Here is a 26324-nt window from a genome sequence, read left to right as displayed (position 1 = left end):
TCGCTCACCAGCTACATTTAACTGGCTGAGAATTATAGAATATATTGTATAGGAGCCAAGGTTTTATACAGACTTTGACTTTACTTCTATGTATACTGGGTATAGTACTTACAGTGAATTTTTCCAGTCCTGTTGCTCCAGCATTTCCAACAAATATACCAGAGCTGGCTTCAAATGTCAATGCTTCTGTTGACCTTTGGAAGGGCACCCTATGGTATTCTTCACAATCCATATACAGAACTATTTCATATCCGACAATGGTCACTGTAAAACGATTCCACTTGTTAGTCATTATTGGCACTTTAAAGGATGCTGCTTCTTTGGAAATATGTGAACCTGGTTCTGTGTAGTATATAATTATTCTCTGTGTGCCATCTTCAACTGATGAAAGCCTGAGACCCAAATGGATGATCTTCTGAAAGGCATCAGTTATAGCAAATAAAACGCCTCCATGGTTTCTGTTAGGCTTCAAAGTAGCAATAACAGCAAAGTCTCGAAAGAATGGCTGTGGTATAAATGTTCGCGTGAGGCGGCCAATATTAGCATCTGGGCCAAAGCTGTAAGCTGGAAACCCTTCATATCCAGTAATAAAAGACACAGAAGGAGGAAGAGGTACTCCAATCAGTTCTAAGAGGTCAAGATGTCCTCTGCTACCACGTTCTACAAAATAAAAAAAATAAAAAATGTCAGAACAAATTGGAATACTGTGTCATTGTTACAAATAACTCATAAAAAGCAACAGTCTGAGAGGTCAAGTTAGCTAGCAGCGTATTTTGGAAGGTAAAAGCTTAATTTTCAAAACCAATATCAGTGGTGAAAATAAATGAATATTGGAAATGTAGTAGCTTGCATCCTAAAGTGAAACAACCTGCATCCTGTGAGTTTGAAACACAATCAGGTGAGTTTGAATACATAAACATGTGCACATACTATAATATCTGACACATTGTTTGGGCTAGTGCAGTGCAGTGGATGTAATGCTTTTGTTTTGTGCTAATCTATAAACAATTTTCTTTGTTGCAGGAGGAAACAGCCAAACTGAAGGATGAGGTATGTAGGATGTCTGTATCCTTGAGACCATCACTGTCTCAGAGTCCTCAGAAGACATTCTGCCTGGACTACTGTGAGCTCTGCAAAGAAGTAATATCCAGAGAGGCACAGAAACATTTCACAAACTATACCAATGCAAAACTCATTTGCTGCTCTTGCAGAGCTGGAATGTACAAATAATATAGGTAACACAGAACACGAGGATCAGCGGCGGGCTGGCCCGGGGGGCAGGGGGGCATCGGTCCCCCGGGCCGCTCATCTGTCCGCTGTTCGGGCCGGCCGCCCCCCCATGGATCTTTCTTTTTCTTTCTTATTACTTGCGGCCGCATCGCTTCCGCATCACAAAGCAAGCGATGTGGCCGCCTCAGCGCACAGACGGCCGCATCACATGACAGGCAATGCGGCTGCGTCATCAATGACGCCTGTGCGCTCCCCTGGCTGAACTGTGCCAGCCCGCGCCTGACGAGGATATGGGGACTTCTAACTATAGGAACAAGAAATTTAAATTTACAAAAAGAACTACACTTCTCTTGGGGCATTCATGAGGCATGCATCTGGGAAAGGCTACTGAAATACAGAAACAAGCAAGGTGCTTACCTGGAGCCACAGCTCCAAGGGATAAAGAGCGCATGCTAAGAATTGTGAAAGCAGCAAGAAAAGATGGGGAGGAGGATGTCATTGTCTACCTAGGGACAAACGACCTAGCTGATGCTGAATTGATGGCAGTAAAAGATGAATTTACACAGTTAGGGACTGCTCTAAAATAAGTGGCAACCACAGTAACCTTTTCAGCAGTTTTGCAAGTGTATAGAGGTAAAGAGAGAACTCACTCCATTCAGGGCCGGATTAAGGGAATGGAGGCCCCTGGGCTAAGGGGACCTCCATTTCCCTGTGAAACTTGTGATCCGAGCGCCCCTGTGAGCCGAGCCGCCCCCAGCCCCCAAGGCACTTACCTCCTTCTCCTGGCATTGCAGTCCTTTCCTGGCGCGCTGTACGCTCCTTACTGAGGAGATCTCGTGAGAGTGAGACTCACGAGATCTCCTCAGTAAGGAGACTACAGCGTCCCGGGGAAGGACCGCAGTGAAAGTGCTCAGCAGCATTGATCGGACTGGGGGCACCCTCGCCCCCGACCGATCAATAATGCTGCTGAGCACTTTCAAGGGCCCCCTGGATGCCCGAGGCCCCTGGGCTGTAGCCCAGTTAGACCTCGGGTTAATCCGGCCCTGGCTCCATTAGAAACTTTAATGTGTGGCTAAAAAAGTGGCGCTATGAGGAGAGATATGGATTAATAGACCACAGTAATGCCATTTGGCAAGATAGGGGCCCATAAAAAAGTGATGTCCTGCACCCATCTTCAAGGTGAACCAGAATAATAAGTGAGCCATTTGGAAGCCTCATCAGGAACTATTTAAACTAGCAGAGGGGGGCAGTAAACTAAACAGGAATAAAACAATCTGTTCCCCCAACCAAAAGGTATAGTTTCTGCAGGCTAATAGAACAGGAAACATATCCACAGCAACAGAAGACAATGCAGATCAAAATAAAATAAACATAGATAAACATAGAAGATAGGAATAGAAGATGCACAAACAAAACTCTTAGAGCTATGTGTGCAAATGCTGGGAGCTTAGGAAATAAAATCTCAGAACCAATTTCTTTAACGACAAGGGATGATCTGAATATTGTGACTATTGCGGAGTCTTCGTGCAATGAAAATCATGACTGGGAAGTAACTATACCGGGATATACTTTATTTAGGAAGGACAGAGTGGGAAGAATTGGAGAAGGGGTAGCAATGTATATAAAAAAAATCATAAATACTACTGTAATAAAAAGTATTGAAGAAAAAACTGAGTCCCTTTGGATAATGATAGAAATGTGGGACAATGCTAATCTTCATACTGGGGTGATCTATTGACCACCAGGTCAGGAAGAGGAACTGGACAGCAACTTATTGCAGGATATCAATAAAATGGCATTTAAAGGCAATAATCTACCTTATGTGAACTGGGAGGGGTATTTTGCAAATTCCACTAGAAGTAGGGACAATTTGAATTCCTTGCAAGAAGCATCCCTCAAGCAAATGGTGAGGGAGCCCACTCGCAAAGACGCAATAATTCTTAGAAATGGTGACAGAATATTTTTTGTAAATGTTAGTGAGAACCTAGGATAAGTTATCATCAAGCAGTATGGTTTAGAATAAAGACAGAGACCGACTCTTAACGCACAAAAGCAAAGGAGATAGATTTTAGGAAGGCTGACTTTGTGTAAGTGTCTCTTTGGCAGAGTCGAAGAACTTTAAAGGAGTGCAGGAAAGGTGGAAAAAATAAAAAAGCAACAGACCTTTGTATCAAAAGGGTTAAGAAAAGCACAAGGAAAAGGAAGCCAGTGTGGTTTGCAAAAGAAGTAGCAAGTATAGTGAAAGCAAAAAAAAATTGCCTTTAGGAAATATAAGCAGACTCAAAATAATGAAGACAAAGAGGTGTATCTTGCTAGACAGAAGGAGGCTAAGAAGGTAATCAGATGTGCAAAGGCACAAGCTGAAGAGAAAATGGTCCAGTCAGTAGTTGAACAGGGTAAACTTTTTTTTATGTATATAAGTGAAAGGAGAATAACAAAAGGAGGAATAATAAGACTAAAGACAGAGAGTGAGAGTCTTGTTGAAGGAGATAAGGAAATAGCAGATCATCTCAGTAATTATTTTTGTTCAGTGTTCACTAAAGAGCGGGGAAGAGGCCACAGTTAAATTGCAAGTATACAAATAAAAATGAGGTAGATACAAGTACATTTACATAGGAGAAGGTCCTAAATGAGCTCTCAAAACTGAAAGTGGATAAATCAATGGGGTCAGATGGGATACATCCAAGGATACTAAAAGAGTTTAAAGGGATACTGGTAACGCCATTATCAGAATTATTCAACCGGTCACTAGCTACAGGAGTAATTCCAGAAGACTAGAAAAGAGCGAATGCAGTCCCACTGCATTAAAGTGAAAGCAAGATAGAGGCGAGCAACTACAGACCAGTGAGCCTTATATCAGTAGTAGGGAAATTGATGGAAACACTCTTAAAAGAAAAGAGTTGTAGAATATCTCAAATCCAGTAACTTAACGGATCCCAAACAGCATGCATATACTGGGGGGGAGATCATGTCAAACAAATCTTATTGACTTTTTTGACTGGGTGACTAAAGTAATAGATCAAGGACGTAGATGTAGCTTATCTGGATTTCAGTAAGGTTTTTGACACTGTCCCACATCGCAGACTGTTAAATAAACCTGAAAGCTTGGGATTGGATTCTAAGATGGTTGAATGGATAAGATCTTGGCTGCAGGATAGAAAACAGAGTTATATTAAATGGAGTACATTCACTGGAGGTAAAGGTTACCAGTGGAGTACCTCAAGGATCTGTTCTTGGACCAGTGCTTTTTAATGAAAAACAGTGTATAGAGAGATCAGCACAGCTCTTTAAATGGTGTATGTATAAATGCTGCCAAGAGGGAAAAAAGGGGGGGGGAGTGAATTCCAGAAAAGCATCCTAAAGACATAGAGATATAAATACTATTTCCAACACGCAAAAATAGAAGATTTAAGGTGCAAAATGTAACTTTATATGAAAATATTAAAAACAAACTTATAACATACAAGTATGGATAGGATCTGGCCAGAGCCAAAGTTATATAATGCGTCTAGCAAATATATAATATAATAATATAATAGGTATCTCTATATACCTTACTCACAAGCCCTTTTTCTAACTCAAGCCAAACGTGGTCTTTCAATAAACAAATAACAAACTCGTAGATTATCTCACAATCTCTCGATGTTTGCTCTTGCAAATCCACTTGATCTGTACAACTGTGATGATAAAGTGAACACAAAAAAACGGAAATAGGGGCAAAAAAGATCTATGCAAAAATAATGCAGTTAACACCTCAAGAGGGTCAGGACCTATTCCACATATAAACTGGCAAAAATCTCAAAGCCTGATATCAGGTCTTACATATATGTTGTAAGCAGGATCTTTAAACCTCCAAACGAGTAATCACTTAGATATAGTTCAGTTCACGTCAGATAAAGAAGTAAATATATGCAAGTGTCAGTATTTAATGTCTGCAATCATGAACAAATATACAGATATTGATGTCACAAAATGGATTTTAAGAAAAATGTCCATATAAACAATATGTGTTTATCGGTAAAGGAAACTTATATGAAAATCCAGGTATTCCAGGAAACTCTGGGCACATAAGAAATAAGTTCCAGGGGCCATTGTGGGTACGGTTTACAGTGTGGAAAATTCTGACACGGAGGAGTCCTACAGTTAAACTCTGAAACTGTGATAAAACGATTGAAATATAAGCAGACTTACCCCCATACCGACGCTGTACATCTTCGATCGCAGCAGGATACTGACCACAAGTGATTCCGACTACTCAGGTGACCGTCACTAGACTTTAACGTCATTGCGACATCTATCACGTTTAATTTAAAGCGGCAATGTTGGCTTAAGTGTTTTAACACTTAACCTGTGGGGTTCTCACATTGCCACTTTAAATTAAAAGTGATAGAGGTCGCAATGACGTTAAAGTCTAGTGACGGTCACCTGAGTAGTCGGAATCACTTGCGGTCAGTATCCTGCTAGGTCCTGACACCTATTGAGGTGTTAAGTGCATTATTTTTGCATAGATCTTTTTTGACCCTATTTCCATTTTTTTGTGTTCACTTTACCATCACAGTTGTACAGATCAAGTGGATTTGCAAGAACAAACATCGAGAGATTATGATACCATCTACGATTTTGTTATTTGTTTATTGAAAGACCATGTTTGGCTTGAGTTAGAAAATGGGCAGTTACAAAAGTTACAAAAAAAATACAAGACAAAAATGCAGGAGCAACTTTAAACACAAAATATATACTAATAACAATAGAAAACATTTGTGTAGTATACCATGTAATACTCCCATTTAATATCTCAAATGAACAATGCATTTTTCGATCAAAGAGTAAATCTCCATCAACAGCGACAAGGTGATCTCATTCTGATGGGTACCTAATAATTATTTCCTATAACAGGATACATACCTTTCTCTGTGGCATCTGCATATACAATCATGACAAAAAGTTTTGAGAATTATTGGTTTTCACAAAGTTTGCTGCTTCATTGTTTTTAGACCTTTTTGTCAAATGTTGCTATGGTATACTGAAGTAAAATTACAAGCATTTCATAAGTGTCAAAGTCTTTTATTGACAATTACATTAAGTTTATGCAAAGAGTCAATATTTGCAGTGTTGACCCTTCTTTTTGAAGACCTCTGCAATTCATCTTGGCATGCTGTCAATCAACTTCTGGGCCACATACTGACTGATGGCTGCCCATTCTTGCTCAATCAATGCTTGGAGTTTGTCAGAATTTGTGGGTTTTTGTTTGTCCACCTGCCTCTTGAGGATTGATCACAAGTTCTCAATGGGATTAAGGTCTGGGGAGTTTCCTGGCCATGGTCCCAAAATTTTGATGTTTTGATTCCCGAGCCACTTAGTTATCACTTTTGCTCACCTTTCCTTTTCCGGACAAGCGTTTTTCCAGATGCCCAAAACAATCTGAAAGGGAATTCATCAGAGAGAATTACTTTACCCGAGTCCTCAGCAGTCCAATCCCTGTACCTTTTGCAGAATATCAGTCTGTCCCTGATGTTTTTCCTGAGGTTGACACCAGACTATCCTCCAAAAGTCTTCACCTCACTGTGCATGCAGATGCACTCACACCTGCCTGAATCAACTTTAGAAGTCGGTCCAGGCGCTTGCTGGACGTTCTTGGGCGCCCTGAAGCCTTCTTCACAACTATTGAACTGCTCCGCTAAAGTTCTTGATGATCCAATAAATGGTTGATTTAGGTGCAATCATACTAGCAGCAATATCCTTGTGCCCTTTTTGTGCAAAGCAATGATGACTGCACGGGTTTCCTTGCAGTTAACCATGGTTAACAGAGGAAGAACAATGATTTCAAGCACCATCCTCCTTTTAAAGCTTCCAGTTTGTTGTTCTAACTCAATCAGCATGACAGAGTCATCTCCAACCTTGTCCTCGTCAACACTCTCACCTGTGTTAACGAGAGAATCACTGACCTGTTGTCAGCTGGTTCTTTTGTGGCAGGGCTGAAATGCAGTGGAAATGTTGTTTTTGGGATAAAGTTCATTGTCATGGCAAAGAGGAACTTTGAAATTAATTGCAATTTATCTGATCACTCTTCATGACATTCTGGAGTATTTGCAAATTGCCATCATAAAAACTGAGGCAGCAGACTTTGTGAAAAATATTTGTGTCATTCTCAAAACGTTTGGCCATGACTGTAGGTTTTAAATAATGATTTTACAACCTAGCTGAAATATGTTCTAATTAAAAACACCTATAGATAGATGGGTGGGATGGTGGGCAAAAATTAAAAGAAACCAAAACCTTCAAAGTGGTTGACAGAAAAAAACGGTAGGGGGAGATTTGGTTTATACGCTCAAATGTGTCAACTGTGTGGAAAGATGCATCACCTCTGTGATTAATCTTACAGGAATCAGGACATAAATGCAGAAGCATGCTTTAAAGTACTTACGACATACTTAGTGCACATCAATTATATATTCATATATTAAAAACATAGAAACAGGCTTTAAACAAAATGGTTAGCATAACCTAGCCAGTAGCAAATAACAATAAGATTTTTTATTTTCACAGTTTGTAGTCTGGAAGTGGTACAACTATGGAGCCCAACAAAGTATATTCATTATAACCTTTTGTTAATAAGTTACTGTAGTGCTGAATTTAAACTATATCAGTAAATGTAACCTATGGTACTGTGGAATTGGTAGAGTACAGATAAGCAGTATATGCAAGATACACATTGTTACCAGTGAAGAGGTCAGACCATCTACTAATGCGCAATGCACAACATTAAAAAGTACATTCATTCTTTTTATGCTTAATTTGTCTGTCACTAAAGGCAGTGTTTATAGGAAGCCTACAAAGCACAGAGTGAATTATGTTGGCAACAGTGAGACATAACAAATAACAGATAGTTCGCATTGAAAGCAATAGAAAGGCCTAGTAGCTCTTCACAAATGTCAAGGCTAACTCTTTTGTGTTTTCCATGCTCTTAACGGCTTATATAAAAATCATTTTTTCTCATAAATTTGTGGGCACTCAGTTCATTGAGGACAATTGTTTTTTCAGTTTTAAAGAAAGCTATCTCTTTTAGACTGTACTTCATGGGTTCAATGAAAATTATGTTTTATGATAGTCATGTATCAAAATAGAAACATAGGAAGCCTACAAAATACAGAGTGATTCATGTTGACAACATTGAGACATACTAAATAACAGATAGTTTGAATTGCAAGCAATAGAAAGACCTAATAGTTCATTACTAATGTCAAGGCTAACTCTTTTGTGTTTTTCATGCTCTTAACAGCTTATATATAAGTAACTTTCCACATAAATTTGTGGGCACAAAGTTTTTTGAAGGCCATTGTTTTTCAGTTTTAAAGAAAGCAATATCTCTGATTCTGTTCTTTATGGGTTCAATGACAATTATGTTTTATGATAGTCATCTAGAATTAGAATTCAAACTGCCTAGAAACAATATAATACCATTTCAGTGTCACTATTTAATTAACAGTTCTTTAATTAATCTATTATAAAGAAAAGAGCACACTACTACTTTGAGAGAAGGTAATTTGCAATGCTCAAATCATTGCAAAACCAGGTTTGCATCCTATTAAAAGTGAATGTGGAAGTTTCATTTAAACTGAGGTTCATGAAATATTGACATGGAGAAGGGATGTTGGGAAACAAAGGGGTATAATGATTAAAAACGTAGGGGTATATTTACTAAAATGCGGGTTTGAAAAAGTGGAGATGTTGCCTATAGCAACCAATCAGGAGGAAGGAGCGATCACTCCTGAACGCGTCACCAGCAATTATGTCAATGCAGTATGGTGTGAATTGGTGTACAGGCGGAAATAGCGCACAACAGTGTACAATATATCTCAGACATATAATAGTGGGCAGCAAAGCTGCACATACCCCTCTTCAGTAAACTTGATTTCTGGTGCAGAAATTGGAGCAGTTTAGATCAAGTTAATAAACACATCTTTAGGAAACCAAGGCAACCTACTCTGGGACAGACCACCTTTGGGGGTTAATAGGGAGAATCACATGTTCATTCACTCACTTGCTAACAGGAGTTTGAAGAAGAAACATCTTTACCATTTATTGGGAGACCTTGCGTGGATTTCACATGGGCCCAAACGGGCAGTGGTAAATTGTTTGGACATGAGGAAATGAGGACTTAAATATGAGTAATATTATACAATGTTAATTGCTAGTGTTTTGATGGTAAAATTATAAATGATAGGAGTTACATTGGGACAGCATGGAGGGCTAATATATATATGGAGAGGTCACATTTGGTTCCCATCCTAAATGTGTGGGAAATTCTCTGATTACACTATTTGTGAGAGCACAGTTTACCAAACCAATATGATGATGTGTTTAATGGAAAAGGCTTGGGAAAGTTAGATTGAGTAAAACGTGTTTCATAGGTAATTGTATGGTGTTAGTTAAATATGTTTAAATGTAACATGCTAGAACCAGTGTTTCTAGGAAAAGGTTGTTTGTTATGCTAGAAGTTTCTATAGGTAAATAATGTCTTTGCTGTGATGCTATAAGTTTGTATGTGGATTTTAAATGGTACATTTGTGTAGTGTATTTGGGAAAGTGCATAGAAAAACGTTGTGAATATGTGATGTTTGTTACATAGTTATTTGTATGAGATATTGTTAGAAAGTGAAATGTAATCATAGATCATTTGGGAAAGTTTTGCATATACTGTTTGATACATGCAGTCTAGTGCTGGTTAGATTTAGTGGAAAGAAAATAGATCTTATTTGTATTAAGTGCTGTAGACAATGACTCCTGTGTATCATACATGCAAGTTAGGCTTTAATATAGGGCCAGAGAAACATGTCCTGGACTCCTTTTTGAAAGGCCTTCTTTGTCTATTTACCATGTGGACTGATCAATCATCAATCCCTCTCCCACACTTGCAATTAACACATGCACACACAATGTCTAACAATTATAAGCACACACACTGTACAATCTGATTGCACACACACACACACACACACACTGTCTTACAATCTGACACATATCCATATAGTACTACTATGTTTGCTTAGCAACATAGATAAATTGCACATCTACACATATATAAAATAGCTGAAGCAGGCAATGCATTGTATTTCATGTAAAATGTATTATGCGTTTTAGACTTTTATGATATGTGTAAGTACAGTTACTGAAAATATCTATTGTTAATAAGAATACATATTACCTTTAATGAGACTTTGTGCATATCCTTTCTTGAATATGATATGCAATCTTTTCAAGTAAGTAGAATAGACATTGAAATAGAATTATCTTTCTAAGGACTGGTTTTAAATTTGAATAAACCCTGTGTGATAATGCTTATTTAAGGGTTATTACGATATTAGCATTAATATTATATTTGCCTCATCATAAGACCCTCATGATAACAGAGAGCAATAGCATACTCTTATGGGAAATATCTCCCTCTGTAGGAGCAGAAATATCTACCATTTAACAGTTATCAAACAGGTACAAGAAGTAGTGCAGGAAATCCCAGGAAAACAATCCAAGACCAGGGCACTTGTATTTGGTACAATAGTTTGACAGTGAGACACATCAGGTTACAGAGCAAGAGCGGAATTTACGAAGTAGCAGAAGTATTTACAGGCAGAGGGAAGGAGTTACATAGTGAGGGTGTTACTGTGTAGATTTCAGAAATGAGATTTCATTTTATAGAGTGAGACTAGTAGGAAAGGTAGGAGTATTCCTTGCTGTATAGATGAACGCACTGCCATTTCCACACTATAATGTGCAAATTTTGCACCAACTCAGAGCTTGCAGTCCCTCGGTCTTTTCTTGTACTTTTGTTGTTACAATATATTTTATACGAAATGTAGTGTGCCTTTAAGAATGGTTCACATTTAAATATGCTCAGGGATATATGTATATATTTTAGAATTTGTAAGAAGTTTTGCAGAGGATGTTAGAAGCAGAAGTAAAGATGGCATTTGCAGAAGTAGCTGAATACAAACAACATTGCTAGCTTTAAGCTTCTTGGAAAATTGTTACATAAGGCTAGAACAAGTACAACCTCAGGCTTGTCAGGAAACTGATCTTGTGGCTCATCAACTGCTTTTGCACATCAATAAGTTCTTCAGAAGTACTATAAAAATGTGTAATCTGTTATGCATTAAACAAAGCAGAATATTCAGACAACCACTGACTGTGTTGTGTAATTCTCGCTCTCCGGGCGTAAAGAAAGGATCATCCTCTTTGTGTATGGATCAGGCATCGGTCCATTGGTAGCCTACTTTGGACCCGACAATTGGGATCCATTTTGCAGCTCAATGTTGCACTTCAGTCAGGGCCGCCATCAGGGGGGTACAGGGGGTACTGTTGTACCGGGCCTGGGCTCACCAGTGGGCCCGGTACAACAGTGCAACACAAACTTACCTGGGGGCCTGCTGTCTTGCAGTCCGCTGGTCTCCGCTACTCTGCGCTGATGTCTTCAGTCTGGCTGTCATTGTGACAGCCAGGCACCAGAATGCGATCGCAGGGGTGGAGGAATCATTACTTAAGGCAAGGACATCCAAGGTAGTATTTTCGGAAATACTACCTGTTCCACGCGCTAGTCCAGGGAGGCAGCGGGAGATTAGGGAGGTTAATGCGTGGCTAAAAGATTGGTGTAGGAAGGAGGGTTTTGGATTCTTAGAGCACTGGGCTGATTTCTCGGTCAGTTGCCATCTTTATTGTCGTGATGGATTGCACCTGAATGAGGAGGGGGCTGCAGTGCTAGGGGAGAGGATGGTTAGAAGGTTGGAGGAGATTTTAAACTAGGCTCCGGGGGGGAGGGGCAAGCAAGTATTTATGGGATAGACATTGAGAGTAGTAAGGAGGAATTTAACAAGAGTAAAGGGGGTGGAGAGGGGGGAAAGGGAAGCATAGCCAATAAGGAGCGGCCGTTTTTAAAGCAAAAAGAAATACCTAAGGGAGGCAATAGACTTAAGTGTATGCTTGCAAATGCAAGAAGCCTGACAGGTAAAATGGGGGAGTTAGAACTAGTAGCAATGAATGAGCAGTATGATATTATAGGTATTACTGAGACCTGGTGGGATGATACACATGACTGGGCAGTCAACTTGGAAGGCTATTCTCTCTTCAGGAGGGATAGGGTAAATAAAAGGGGAGGAGGAGTATGTCTTTATATTAAGCCAGATTTAAAACCAAGTATTCAGGAAGTTATATACGAGAATATTGGTGATAATATAGAGGCATTGTGGGTGGAAATATCCAGCGGAGGAAAAAGTTCAGGGAAGTTTCTGATAGGGATATGCTATAAACCGCCAGATATTAGTACGATTGAGGAAGCCCAACTTCTACAGCAAATTGAAAAGGCTACACAACTAGGTCAAATTTTAATTATGGGGGATTTTAATTATCCGGACATTGATTGGAGTACTGAGACCTGCGGTACAGCTAGGGGAAATAGGTTTCTGAGCACGCTAAAAGACCATTACATGTCCCAATTAGTTGTGGAACCAACTAGGAACCGGACTATACTGGACCTAGTAATAACAAACAATGTAGACGTAATATCAAATATTCAAGTAAAGGAGCACTTGGGAAACAGTGATCATAATATGGTCTCATTTGAAATTAGTTTCCAGAAACAACAGTATAAGGGATCAACTAGGACTTTAAACTTTAAAAAGGCAAATTTTAATATGCTAAAGGAGTCTATAAAGAGCATAGACTGGGACAAAGCCTTTGAAGGAAAAAATACGGAAGAAATGTGGGCTGTCTTTAAAATGTTGTTGGAAACATACACGTATAAGTTCATTCCTATGGGAAATAAATGTAAAAGAATTAAGTCTAAACCAATGTGGCTAAATAAAAAGGTAAGGGAAGAAATGCAAAGGAAGAAGCGTGCATTTAAATTGTTTAAGTCTGAAGGGTCAGAGGAGTCCTTCCATAGGTACAAGGAATGTAATAAAACATGCAAAAAGGAAATTAGATTGGCTAAATTAGAAAATGAAAGGCACGTTGCAAAAGAAAGTAAGACAAACCCCAAAAAGTTTTTTAAGTATATAAATGGCAAAAGGATTAAAAAAGATAATATAGGACCACTAAGAAGTGAGATGGGTGAATTGATAAATGATACTAAGGAAAAAGCAGAGATATTAAACACGTTCTTTTCTTCAGTATTTACCAGAGAGGAACAAATGGCAGGAGTAATACATAAAAATGGAAATGAAACCATGCCATTAATTAATACTTGGTTGTCAGAGGAAGAAGTCCAAAGGCGACTGAAGAATATTAAGATAAATAAAGCTCCAGGTCCAGATGGCATACACCCAAGGGTCCTTATGGAATTAAACTCGGAAATAGCTAGACCGCTATTCTTAATTTTCAGAGATTCAATCTCATCAGGCTCAGTACCAAGGGATTGGCGAATAGCAGATGTGGTGCCGTTGTTTAAAAAGGGGACGAGATCACAACCAGAGAATTATAGACCTGTAAGCCTGACATCAATAGTGGGGAAACTACTGGAAGGTATTTTAAGGGACAGTATTCAGCATTACTTGGTACGCAATAAAATTATTAGTGGGAATCAACATGGATTTGTGAGGGATAGGTCATGTCAAACTAATCTAATTAGTTTCTACGAGGAAGTTAGTGGGAACTTAGACATGGGCAGGACAGTAGATGTGGTCTACTTAGATTTTGCAAAGGCCTTTGATACAGTGCCACACAAGAGGTTGGTTACAAAATAAGGGAACTGGGTCTAGAAATCAAAATTTGTACTTGGATCGAAAACTGGTTAGAGAATAGGGAACAGAGAGTTGTGATAAATGGAACATTTTCTAATTGGTCAAAGGTCTTAAGTGGAGTTCCTCAAGGTTCCGTGCTGGGACCACTCCTTTTTAATATATTTATTAATGACCTTGGTGATGGTTTAGAGAGTAAAGTTTCTATTTTTGCAGATGACACTAAACTCTGTAAGGTAATAAAATCAGAGCAAGATGTAGCTTCTCTACAGAGGGACTTAAATAAACTGGAGGATTGGGCGGCTAAATGGAATATGAGGTTTAACACAGATAAATGTAAGGTTATGCATTCAGGGATCAAAAACAAGAACGCAATCTATAAATTAAATGGAATTAATTTGGGAGAATCTATAATGGAAAAGGATTTGGGAGTGCTCGTAGACAGTAGACTTAGCAATAGTGCTCAATGTCAAGCAGCAGCTGCAAGGGCAAACAAAGTATTGGCATGCATAAAAAGGGGCATAGATGCAAGGGAAGACAGTGTAATTTTGCCACTGTATAAATCATTGGTAAGACCTCATCTTGAATATGCAGTACAGTTCTGGGCACCACTCTATAAAAAAGATAATTTGGAACTAGAAAGGGTTCAGAGAAGGGCGACAAAATTGATAAAGGGTATGGAGTCATTAAGTTATGAGGAAAGGTTAGCCAGTTTAGGCATGTTTACTTTAGAAAAGAGGCGCCTAAGGGGAGATATGATTACTATGTACAAATACATTAGGGGTCAATACAGAGAGCTTTCATGGGAACTTTTTACCCCAAGGACCATACACAGGACTCGTGGTCATCCCCTAAGGTTAGAGGAGAGGAAATTTCACAACCAGCAAAGGAAGGGGTTCTTTACAGTAAGGGCAGTCAAGATATGGAATTCATTGCCAGGGAAGGTTGTAATGGCAGATTCAATAGATATGTTTAAGAAAGGGTTAGACAAATTTTTAGCGGAAAGGTGTATCCAGGGATACGACCGTTAATTTAAAATAAAGGATAGTAGTGGATATAGGGTAAAAATTGGATTGCAATATTGAGTCTGGGGGGATTTTCAAAATTGAAACAGATGGGCGGTTGCCTACTCTGGATTAATTTCAAATATAAGTGCAGGATCGCAGGAGATCCAAAATAGGTTGAACTTGATGGACTGGTGTCTTTTTTCAACCTCATCAACTATGTTACTATGTTACTATATTGCATCAATGTACTTGCCTGCAAATAACTGATAGATCCACAATCATCAGTGGCAGAACTACTGTGAGGTGAGTGGGTCTTGCAAATGCTGGTCCACCCTCCCAATGTCCCTGCTCTTCTGAGCATACGTGACACCAGCGATTGCCTTGAGATGAGATTTATCTGTGCATGCGAAAAAGATAAATAGTACCAATACAGCGCTGACAATACTATACTCGGTAGACTCAATAATATTTTCAGTTAAAATGATGCAATAGATGGAAAACTATATGACACCAGAGTGGTTAAATGCAAACAATTTATTACAGCATAGATAGCTAAAAACACATAAACATATAAACTGCAAAAATAACACACATTGAGACAATAGACTGATCGTATGTCTTGAATGCAGTCATCCCAATAAGAGGCCAATATTAATAGGTCTAGTATTAAAACTATAACTTCATATAATGAATATTCCTGGAAATACTATTCATCCAACCTGTCAATCCAGATAAATTTCAGTCTGACTGTTGTCAGTAGCTACTAATCAAAAACTTAATAAAAAGTCAGATGTAGTTTCAAGTATGAACATCAAATTTGGAATATATATCCCAATTGATGTAGGGACTAATTACCTCCGAAATCCTGTGAACCTCAACCTCTGAGGGGAGTAGATAGAAGTGGATTGAATCAAGGTAGCACAAGTGCTGCAGTCATGTTCGGACCTGCTCACGTCCAAATGATAGCCTGCTAGTTCCAGGCAATGTTAGTAGTGCACGCTGCTGTCTCTTGTAAAAGCCTTTCTCTCACTGCGGTTTCACAATAGATGAACAGAGATGGAATAATAGCTGGTGAACAATGTAAATGGATCTAATTCGTTCTCTTGAAACTTGACATATATTTCTGAATGGTCTGGTGGATGGTAGGTGCATATTCCGACGCGTTTCGTCTGGCTCTGTCATACTTTTTCAAAGGCACCACAACGATGCGCATGCACCAGATTCTGCAAATGCTCAGAAGAGCAGAGTGGAGGCTCTGAAATGGTAGACCAGCATTGCTGGGCCCTCCCTCAAATTTTGCTATAGGGCTCAGCAATGCTGTGTCATCCTCTACATCATACTTCCTTCTTACTCCTTATTCCTGCAACAGGCATAATTAAATAAAAGGAAAAGGAATATCAAGAGCATACCTCATTGGCTGAATACTATTCTGTCGTGCTTTGTTTACATGAATACAATAATCTCTAAGTATTTAAATGTAGCTTCTGTGCTGTTGCTTGCAAAGCCTCTGAAGGCGGCAGACTGCTTTTTCATTTGTCTTATCATCAATTCTGAGATACTAATACAAGAACTTGGTATGGCTGAAGTCTGTCAGGGAAGGAAACAAACTTCCTGCTAAATTAGCGCAACTAACTCTTTATACAATGGGCTTTAGTTAATTTGCAACAACTTTGCAGGAGGACCTTCAAAATTGTCTATTCAGATTAGCCTGCAACTTTTTTTTCTTATGAGTTTTTAACCTTTACAACATTAAAATTTTAATAAATACTTCTAGAAAGAGTGGCAATTTCCTTTTTATCTAGGTTGGCTCCTGAAAGCACTGACTACAGTGGAAGTCCCAGTGATCATTACATCGTATAAGAGTCTTAATCATTTATCTAATATAAGCACATTACTCACTGCAGGTTCCATACTGCACAATTCTCTCCCTTTGTACTTTATATTTTGATGGATAATTCTGTTGTTTTACAATGGAATTGCTGTAATAGGGGAGCAGCCTTGCCCATTTGTGTCAATAGTAAGCTGACTGAAGATGTCTTTAATATCCAGTCCAGATGTGGACCTGCAGTGCAGCTAGTGATTTGATTTTAATCATCAGTGAATCCCACAAGGGAGTGATGGACATTGTCTTTTGGAATCAACTTCTCACATTCCCTAGGATGGCCTCACTAGGTAGCTAACTAACAAGAGAATGGTCATAAATAGACCAAAGTTGAAGCTGGTAACACAGTTTCTAAGTCAATAACTTACCAAAGGTCAGGGGCAGGGGCACAGGTCCATAAATAATAAATTAGGCTGAGGACACATAGGCAGACACACAAAGTCAGTCAGGATGATACACTGTAAGTCAGGAAAGATATACAGATCCATGCACAAGTACCACACAGTGTATAACCTGGTGCTCAGGCACAGGCGGACTAGCAGAGTTAGATTAAAAAGCCACATGAGTGATGTCACAAGATGCACCTTATTAAGGGTACCTGTAAATAAACCAACGTTACCACCAATGTGTCTAAGGAGATGTGCTTGTAGATGGGCGTAAGCAGGGAGCACAGCCATGTATTCCAGCCTCAATGGGTCCTAAATGGGGCAGCAGGACCCATTTTTCTCTTTCGCCAATCCATATCTGCTTCACCACTCTGCAATCCAATTCAAATCACTTACCCTCACCTATAAAGCTCTCAATAACAACATGTCTTTATAGATCTCAAAGCTCTTCTCAAAATACTTTCTACCATACCCTCTTAGACCTACCTCTGACCTGTGCCTCAACTCTTTTTTATTTTTACATTTTTATTTTGAGACCGCATAAACAGATGAGTGTACACACTTTCAGGCAAATCAGTAACAAATAACTGCTAATGCAGAGAACCAAAATAACAGTATCGAAAAACAACAACGCCAAAAAGGGGATGCAAACATCTGAGGGATAAGAAGGAAAACAGTTATAATGAAGCGGTGGTTTTTTTTATATTTTTTTAAAAAGGAGGGGAAGAGGGGGGTGCTTAAATTTTTCAATCAAGTACTTTCCAGTATAAGGGGTTGTTGCCAGTTAAACCAAGGTGTCCATACTTCCCGAAATTTGGGTACAGTGTTGTTCAGTAGGGCGGAAATATGTTCCCTAGAGGAAATAAATCAAATGCGATCTGTTTTGGGTGGTGCAGTGGGTTGCTTCCATGCTCTCGCAATGAGTAGCTTAGATGCCTGATAAATATGTGCAATTAGACAGTTATCAGCCTTACTTATATCAGGGATGGGTTGATTTAGTAATATCTGAGCAGGTGCCTCTAATACCAGTTGCCATGAGTACTATAGCCAGAGTGAGATTCCAAAAAGTTTGCATGACAGGGCAATCCCACCAGATGTGCAAAAAGGTTCCCTTAGCACTGCAAAGGTGTCAACATTGGTCTGATACTGATGGATACCTACAGTGCAGCTTTTCTGGGAGCGAACAGTAGTGGAGATAATGGACAACCTTGCCTCGTGCCATTGTGCAATTGAATGTGACTAGAGACCTGGCCGTTGGTCATGACCCGTGAGGTGGGATTAGTGTATAAAGTCAATATGGCTTGTAAAAAGTGACCTCGAAGACCAAATGGCTCTAACACGGAGAACATGAAGGGCCAAGAAACCCAATCACATGCTTTCTCCGCGTCCAAGGCCAGAAGCAGTGAGGGGAGTTTGTCTGAATTAACATAGTGAACTAAATTTATTACTCTGCGAGTGGGATCAGGTGCCTGCTTGTTAGGAATAAATCCCACCTGATCGGGATCTATGAGATCAGCCAAGACTCCTTTCAATCTATTAGCTAGGATTTTGGTGAAGAGTTTGATGTCTGTGTTAAGAAGGGAGACAGGGCGATAGTTTGGATTAAGTGGAAGGGCTCTGTGGGCCCTCTCTATTTGAATCTGTGATTCGGAGAGGGACAGACCCAGGTGAATAAAAAGACAGAGCAGGTAAGGCTCTAAAAATGATGCATCAATGTCCTCCGGGATATGCCGGATACGGAGGTTATTTCTTATCTCACGATTTTCTAGGTCCTCATTCTTATCCCGTAGAAAGTCAAGTTCCCTACTGAGGTATTCCAAGTCCCGGCTGGTTTCGCTTTGAAAGGTTTGACATTGTGTCTAGGACTACTTCAAAGTATTTGTTCGCTAGCTCAGATCAGAAATGTCTTTTTTCAATTCCCCCACTGTCTTCTGGGGTTCAGCGGTGAGGGTATGTTTAAGATCTACCAGGAGGAAGTGAATGTCGGCGATATCCTTCTTCTTTGCCGGGACATCTTCAACTTCCATGTCTTCATCCCGGGATGGCCTATTTCTTGATGAAGAAAATCCAGCCGAGAGTGGTTTATCTTGTCTTGAAAAATTCTGGGTGATTTCAGTGTTCTGACCCCTTTTAATTTTAGAGGCGGATTTACTCACTGTTAGAGTGGGGGTAGATGCAAAGTATTGCTTGTATTTAGTAAGTGCTTGCCCGTTTAGTAATGCTCCAGACGGGTGCGACCCCTGGCCTCACATCTTCTGAGTAGAGAAAATACGGAAAGAATCTTGTTGGTGTTACATTCAGGGTGAGAAACCCACGATGGGTAGTAAAGGATAATGAAACTTAGAATATTATTACTTTCGTCTTTTGTTATTTGCCCCCCAACTGGACAGCGAGACGGGAGTGTCAGCAGCTGATCCCACGTTAGCGGCGGGGAGAAGAGACAATACCTCTCTTAAATAGACAGTAATACTGCACACCGGATTTTCAGTGTGGGAAGCACTCGGTTCACTCAAATGCAGTGGTTAATAGAAACACAATGAGAGACATCTTGCAGTTGGCAATTTCACCCCTAGATGGCACTGCTGTTTAGGCTGGGCCCTACAACACACAAAATGGGGATATATGTTTCCACGACTAGTAGTGTACGTAGATGGCCCAGGATTTTAGAAAAAACAAATAGCTGGTATTGTCTCTGTATATGCGGGGTTCAACAACCAAGAGGGTCACCAATAACAAGTGGGAAAAATTTGTCACAGCCCCTCTGTCCCCCTCCACTGTCCATCCCTGCACGTCCCCTCAGAGCCCTACTCAGAGAAGCATGTCAATTTCGGTTGGCCCCTTGGAAGGGTATCGCACCTGTGACTCCCAGGAGGTTCTCCAACAGCTCCAATACCGCCTATGGCTTTTCATGTACTGTGGGTTAAACAAGGTGCTGTACAGCCAGGAAACATCCAAGATGGCACCAGCAGAGAGAGTACCTCGACGGGAGAGCTGCGGTCCAGAACCTGTTCTCTGTATCGGTGGAGTGTCAGCTTGCGGGTTGATTCATCAGCGGGGACGAACCAACTGAATATCGATATGCGGGGGTTCACGGCTCGGCCTCTATGTCACAGACAGCCAGTGACACTCAGCGGGACAAGTACCCCTAGTCCACCTATAGGCAGCGATTACAGGATAACCTCCGCTTGATGAGGGATCTGGAGGGTGAGTTGGGGAATAAGCCCCCGTTGAACTGGACCAGCTGAGGCAAATGGGCTCGTTTTATTAGCCTCTTCAGACGGAGCTCGGCAGGGTTGCTTCCGTTCTCCTCGGCTGCCTGGCCATGCCCCCTGTGCCTCAATTCTTATAACTACTCTCACTTCCTCCAACAAGCCTTCTCTCGTGCCACTAACCACTTTTCAAATTCCTTATCACATTCAATCACATTCTATCCCAGGATATAAATCTTTAAATGCTCTCTGAAAATCCACTTTCTTATTAGAGCTTAACCTACTTCCATCTATACTACTCACACTGGTAAACCCTCACAACTATCCCAATCCACACTCACTCGCAGTTATCTCAGCTGTTCCCACTAAATTGCTACCTTTTGCTTATTTTGTCTACATTGCATGCCCTCTGTTCCCCACTGTCTGGTGCTGCACTGTGACAGCTTACAATTAGAGATGCTCGGGATCGGATCCCCGAGAACCGAAAACACCCGAACTCAGCAGATCCGAGTACCGAGCCGAGCTGCCTCTGTATTTTCGCGCGCAAAATGTCATAGTGACGAGTTTTGGATTCTATATGTACCGCCCTCCATGGCGATCCAACACCATTTCACAGAGAGACACAGATGGGGTAGCATAGTTTTTGGCAGTCTCTTGTGCAGTTGGGCAGCGTCATAAGTAGTAAAGAAGGAGGAGGGGTAGCAGTGTTCTTCAAAGTCTCCAGAGACATTCAGGAGAGCTCCATTGCTTCATTGCTAATTGTCATTGCTGAAATAGAAATAGGGCTTGTAGGCTTGTTCTTCTAAATCTGCAGTGACATTGTACTGTGTTATATAGGTAACACACAAAGAGAAGAGCTTCACTGCTCCATTGCTAAATGTCATTGCTGAAATAGAAATACTAGGACTGGCAGGGTTGGCCTTCTGAATTTGCAGTCAAATTGTACGGTGTTATATAGGTTACACACAAAGAGGAGAGCTCCATTGCTCCATTGCTAATTGTCATTGCTGAAATAGAAATACTAGGTCTGGCAGGCTTGGTCTTCTGAATTTGCAGTCAAATTGTACGGTGTTATATATGGTACACACAAAGAGGAGAGTTCCATTGCTAATTGTCATTGCTGAAATTTAAATACTAGGGCTGTCAGGCTTGATCTTCTGAATTTGCAGTCAAATTGTACGGTTTATATAGGTAAGACACAAAGAGGAGAGCTCCATTGCTAATTGTCATCGCTGAAATAGAAATACTAGGTCTGGCAGGCTTGATCTTCTGAATTTGCAGTCAAATTGTACAGTGTTATCAAAATGGATTCACAGCAGTACAAAGAAGAGCAGGAGCACCAAGTAGCCGCTGGCACCAGTCATGATGATAATAATCCCTCTACGTCATCTGGTAAAGCCTATGTTAAAGTGCATAGTGTTTGTAAGTCAGTGAAAAAAAAATTAAAAAACACCTTTCACCTTGGTCAAGAAAAAAGGACCTGTAATCCAGGCAAAGTTATCTTCAGAAAAAAATTAAATTGCCAACATGCCATTCTACAAACGCAGTGGCAATGAAAGAATAAGGCCTTCGCCTTTCTCTAGGAGTGCTAGTTCTGCAACTGTCACTGAGGCATCTTCTTGTAAGGTCCGTCATGACCAAGCAAGACCTTGTCATTCGGACTCCAAAAGTGGTGTCCAAATACTTTTACGTGTAAAAGCCGAGCTGGAAGAAAAGAGTAAGGCATTAGAGGAAAATGCATGTTCAGATTCAGAAGTGACACAAATCCCTGAGGGCAGTCTATCCACAAGTTCTTTGTGTAATCCTGACCTTTCTAATAGTGTACCCATATAGAAGGATCCTTTCAGCATGTGTGCATGAACAGCCCAAGTGTAGCCGGTGATACACAAATTGAATATGCCACTTTGGAATTGAACAGGATGAGGGGGATATTTGTGTAGCCGACGAAGGATGTTGATGAGGATGATGTTGTTTGTGTAAGTCCTGTGCCGGTGGAAGCAGTTCTTGCACGTGATAAGAAGAAGGCCATTGTCATGCTTGGACATAAGACCAAAAAATCCACCTCTTATGTGTGAAATTGTTTTTACCCAAATCCTGACAACAGTTGTCTAGCCATTTGTAGCGTATGTAAAGCCACAGTCAGTCGAGGTAGGGACCTTAACCACCTAGAAACCTCATCCATGGTACGTCATTTGAAGCGAGTTCATGGCAAGCTGTTGGTAAAATTGGAAACTTATGCTAAAAAATAACAACAAGCAGTCCATCATCAGCTTGGTCCCTTCTGTCAGCTAGATCCCGACACCTGCAATCTACACCCACAACACCGTCCTCATCAATATCCTCAGTAGCGATCGGAGTTAGTCCTGCATCCAAATTGCTAAGGCTAGATGACTCCTCCACTATCCTGGATTCCTCAGAAGAATTTTTGAGCATTAGTCCCACTGCTGCTGCTGCTCCTGCTGCTGGGGGTGAATCTTCATCCCAGAAGCAGACAAAGAAGAAGTCTACTAGTAGTTTACAACAATCCTTTGCAACAGGAAGCAAGTATGAAAGCTGTCACCCAGTCGCAAAGCAGATCACAAATGCCATGGCGACTATGCTACCATTAGATCTGCATCCAATATGCACTATTAATGCAGCTGGTTTTAGACAGTTACTTGAGGTCTTTTGTCTCCGTTACCAAATTCCATTACAACACCATTTCACTAGAAAAGCTATTCCTCACCTCTACCAGAAGGTTCATAAAAATGTAATTATTGGGCTACAAAATGCCATTCTACCCACTGTACACTTAACCACAGATATGTGGACAAGCGGAACTGGGCAAACTAAAGATTATATGACTGTGACAGCCCACTAGGTTGGTGATTCGCCTTCACCAGCAGGGACAGCAGCAGCATGTACCCAAGAATGTCACATTTGTCAGAGACAGGCTACTCTGTGTATCATCGGCTTCACTAAGAGGCATACAGCTGACAATCTGTTACAAGCCATTTGAAAAGGAGGGGGGATGTATTTTACTCAAGCGCAGTGGAGAATACTTTCTGTGTTGTGCAAGGTGCTGAAACCATTCGAAGTAGTCACCTGTGAAGTGAGTTCAGACACTGCTAGCTTGAGTCAAATGATTCCCTTAATTAGGCTTTTGGAAAAGCAGCTTGAGAAACTGGAGGAGATTAAACAAAGCAATTACGCTAAGTATGTCGGACTTGTAGATCAAGTACTTTATTCGCTTCTCCAGCACCCAAGAGTTATCAAAATCTTGAAATTGGATCACTACATTTTGGCGACTGTGCTTGATCCTAGGTTTAACAGCTGTGTCTTCTCTTTGTTTCCAACTCACCCAGATCTGAAGAGATGCAAGAAGCTCCTGGTGAGCAAGATGTCAGCTCAAGTGTTACGTGACAGACGGCATCTCCTCCTTCAGTTTCTCACTCAACTGCTGCTAGGAAAAAACTTAGCTTTCCCAAGAGACCCAGGGATGATACAGATGACTCACCACAACATTTTGACATCTGGGGGTAAATGTATCATACTCCGGTTTCTTCAAGTCGCCGGAAATCGGCGAGATGACAGCTAAAATTTAAAGCGGCGCTGCCTTGTAAAGGGAAACTTGCCTTTACAAGGCAGCGCCGCTTTAAATTTTAGCTGTCATCTCGCCGATTTCCGGCGACTTGAAGAAACCGGAGTATGATACATTTAGCCCCTGGTCTGGTCTAAAAGAATTGACCAAAAAAACGTGAAACCTCTGCCGTAACTCCACCTGATCCTATTATCCACATCCAAAGGATGGTGGATTATTTTAACGACAGCATAGAAATAGACACATCAGACAGTCCCTTTATATACTGGGAGGAAAAAAAGGGAATTTGGAGACCCATGTACCAACTCGCTTTGCACTGCTTAAGCTGCCCACCCTCCAGTGTGTACTTGGAAAGAGTTTTCAGCACAGCCGGGAACCCTTGTCAGCAATTGGCGTAGGAGGTTACTTCCTCAAAATGTGGAAAAGATGATGTTCATAAAAATTAACTTCAATTTCCACAAGGCCTGTCCCGCCAATTACAATCAAAATACTGAGACTTCTGTAATGGTGGATTCCAGCGGTGATGAATTAATAATGTATGAGGATGATGTACAAACTTATGAAGGTGAGGATGAGGCTGAGAATGATGACAAAAACATCTTGCCAAAGTAGAGTTCATTAACAGCACTGTTACCTGAGGTGCCTTAAGCCCATTGTTAGCTTGTTTTGTGGGGGCCCAAACAAACCAAGCAATTCAGCCACAAGGAGTGCCACTTTTGTGGCTGAAGTGCTTGGTTTGTTAAAGTGTGCATGTCCTTTTTAAGATCCAACATAAGGGTGAGTGGGAGGGCCCAAGGACAATTCCATCTTGCACCACTTTTCCTTTCAGCTACCGCTGTGTGCCAATCTTACCTACAGGTGATATATACTGTTGTGTGCTTAGCAAAAATCTTAGACATCCATTGATGATGCAGATGACTCAGCACAACTGTGACTGGATCACTATTAAATAACTATTGGTAAAAGTTTATTTAAAGGAAATAGCGCAGGGCGCATATTTATATAATTGCATAGGCACTTATTTTGTTGTATTGTATATATTCTGAGATAGGGATTTGTTATTTCTGAGACCAGGGTAGAGACTGGTCTTTCCTGTTTTCACCTTACTAAAGGATATGCCTTATTTTTTGATGCATATATCTGATACAATAGGCCTTTGTGGATGGAGGTCTTGTGTGTATTGGGATGGATTTAGTATGGAAGTGTCATTGTTTAGGATTTGTAAGGTTGCTAGTGGAAACCGCCAATTAGGCATATGTGCAAGAAAGTCCGATAGCAGAAAGTGCTAACGAAGTTTTGTAATGAAGTGTCATGCCTGCTCTGGCCAAAGGCCCAGCAGGGGGTCGTTACTGTGTGGCCTTTTGCCCAGAGTGAATTTCATAGATAAGTGTAAATTTTGTTAGCCTTGAAATGCATGTAAATTCATGTTTGTGTAAATAGAGTATATCCCAATTCTAAAAATAGACTATTTCTGAACTGTATAAAAGAGGAGCTGTGTGAGCATGTAAGTGTTCTTCTGATTCTCATCTGACTTGATCACTAGTACCACTAACCAGTGTTAGCAAATAAACCATCTTGCTTCAAAGACCTGTTTGGAAACATCTTCAATATCGTTATATTCCTGTGATCTACAGATTAGACCCTAAACCTAATCTGTTCTCTGGCTGTCTCTGAGGTTTTGAACCCAAGCGTTTCCAGTACCACCGCTCTGCCTGCTACCCAGCAGCCCTGGTCCATGTGATAGGCTAGGGGGGATCCATTCACAGCAACCCGGATCCATAGTAAGAGGTCCGCAATAACCAGCCCTGGTACACCAGCAACGAGACATGCTAGCAGCGTCAGTGACCCAGAAGAAACCCGATTCTGGATGCCGGTATAGGAGTCCAGTGGTGGCAGCATTATAAGCCCTCCTACTGCGGAAAGAGGGTGAATTTTGGATAATGAAAGGGAACGGTGGCAAAGTAAGCCCAGCCAGTTCCCAGCAACAACAGACAGGGTGGCATAGGCGGTCCATCCTGTCACAACAACATTTTGACATCTGGCCTTGTCTACTGTAGAAGAATTGACCAGAATTAGTGACACCACTGCTGTAACTCCTGGGGAATCATTGCTCCGCCCCTGCGGTCATGTGATCCTCCCTTCTCCTGTCGGTGAGTGACGGTGTGGTGTGACCTGACGTCACACAGATGTTCCCGCTACCGCTGAAGAAGGAGCAGCAGCTGCAACATCTTGGTATATTTTAAAAAAAAAATATTATCACCTTTTTTTTTTTTTTTCTGTTTATTTCAACTAATTATTAAAA

General features: G+C 40.6%; 1 protein-coding gene across 3 annotated transcripts in view; it reads right to left on the bottom strand.

The window, feature by feature from the left end:
- Positions 1–26324, bottom strand: part of COL15A1 (collagen type XV alpha 1 chain) — a 481077-nt gene that overhangs the window by 325608 nt on the left and 129145 nt on the right. For all 3 annotated transcript variants that reach the window (XM_075212747.1, XM_075212748.1, XM_075212746.1), the window contains one exon: positions 113–660. In XM_075212747.1, coding sequence (XP_075068848.1) covers positions 113–660 — 548 coding nt within the window. The remainder of the gene's footprint in view (positions 1–112; positions 661–26324) is intronic.

The sequence above is a fragment of the Mixophyes fleayi genome, chromosome 5 (assembly GCF_038048845.1).
Source record: "Mixophyes fleayi isolate aMixFle1 chromosome 5, aMixFle1.hap1, whole genome shotgun sequence".
NCBI lineage: Eukaryota > Metazoa > Chordata > Amphibia > Anura > Limnodynastidae > Mixophyes > Mixophyes fleayi.
Note: the sequence above shows the minus strand (reverse complement) of the source record. Positions and strands in the feature narration are given on the sequence as shown.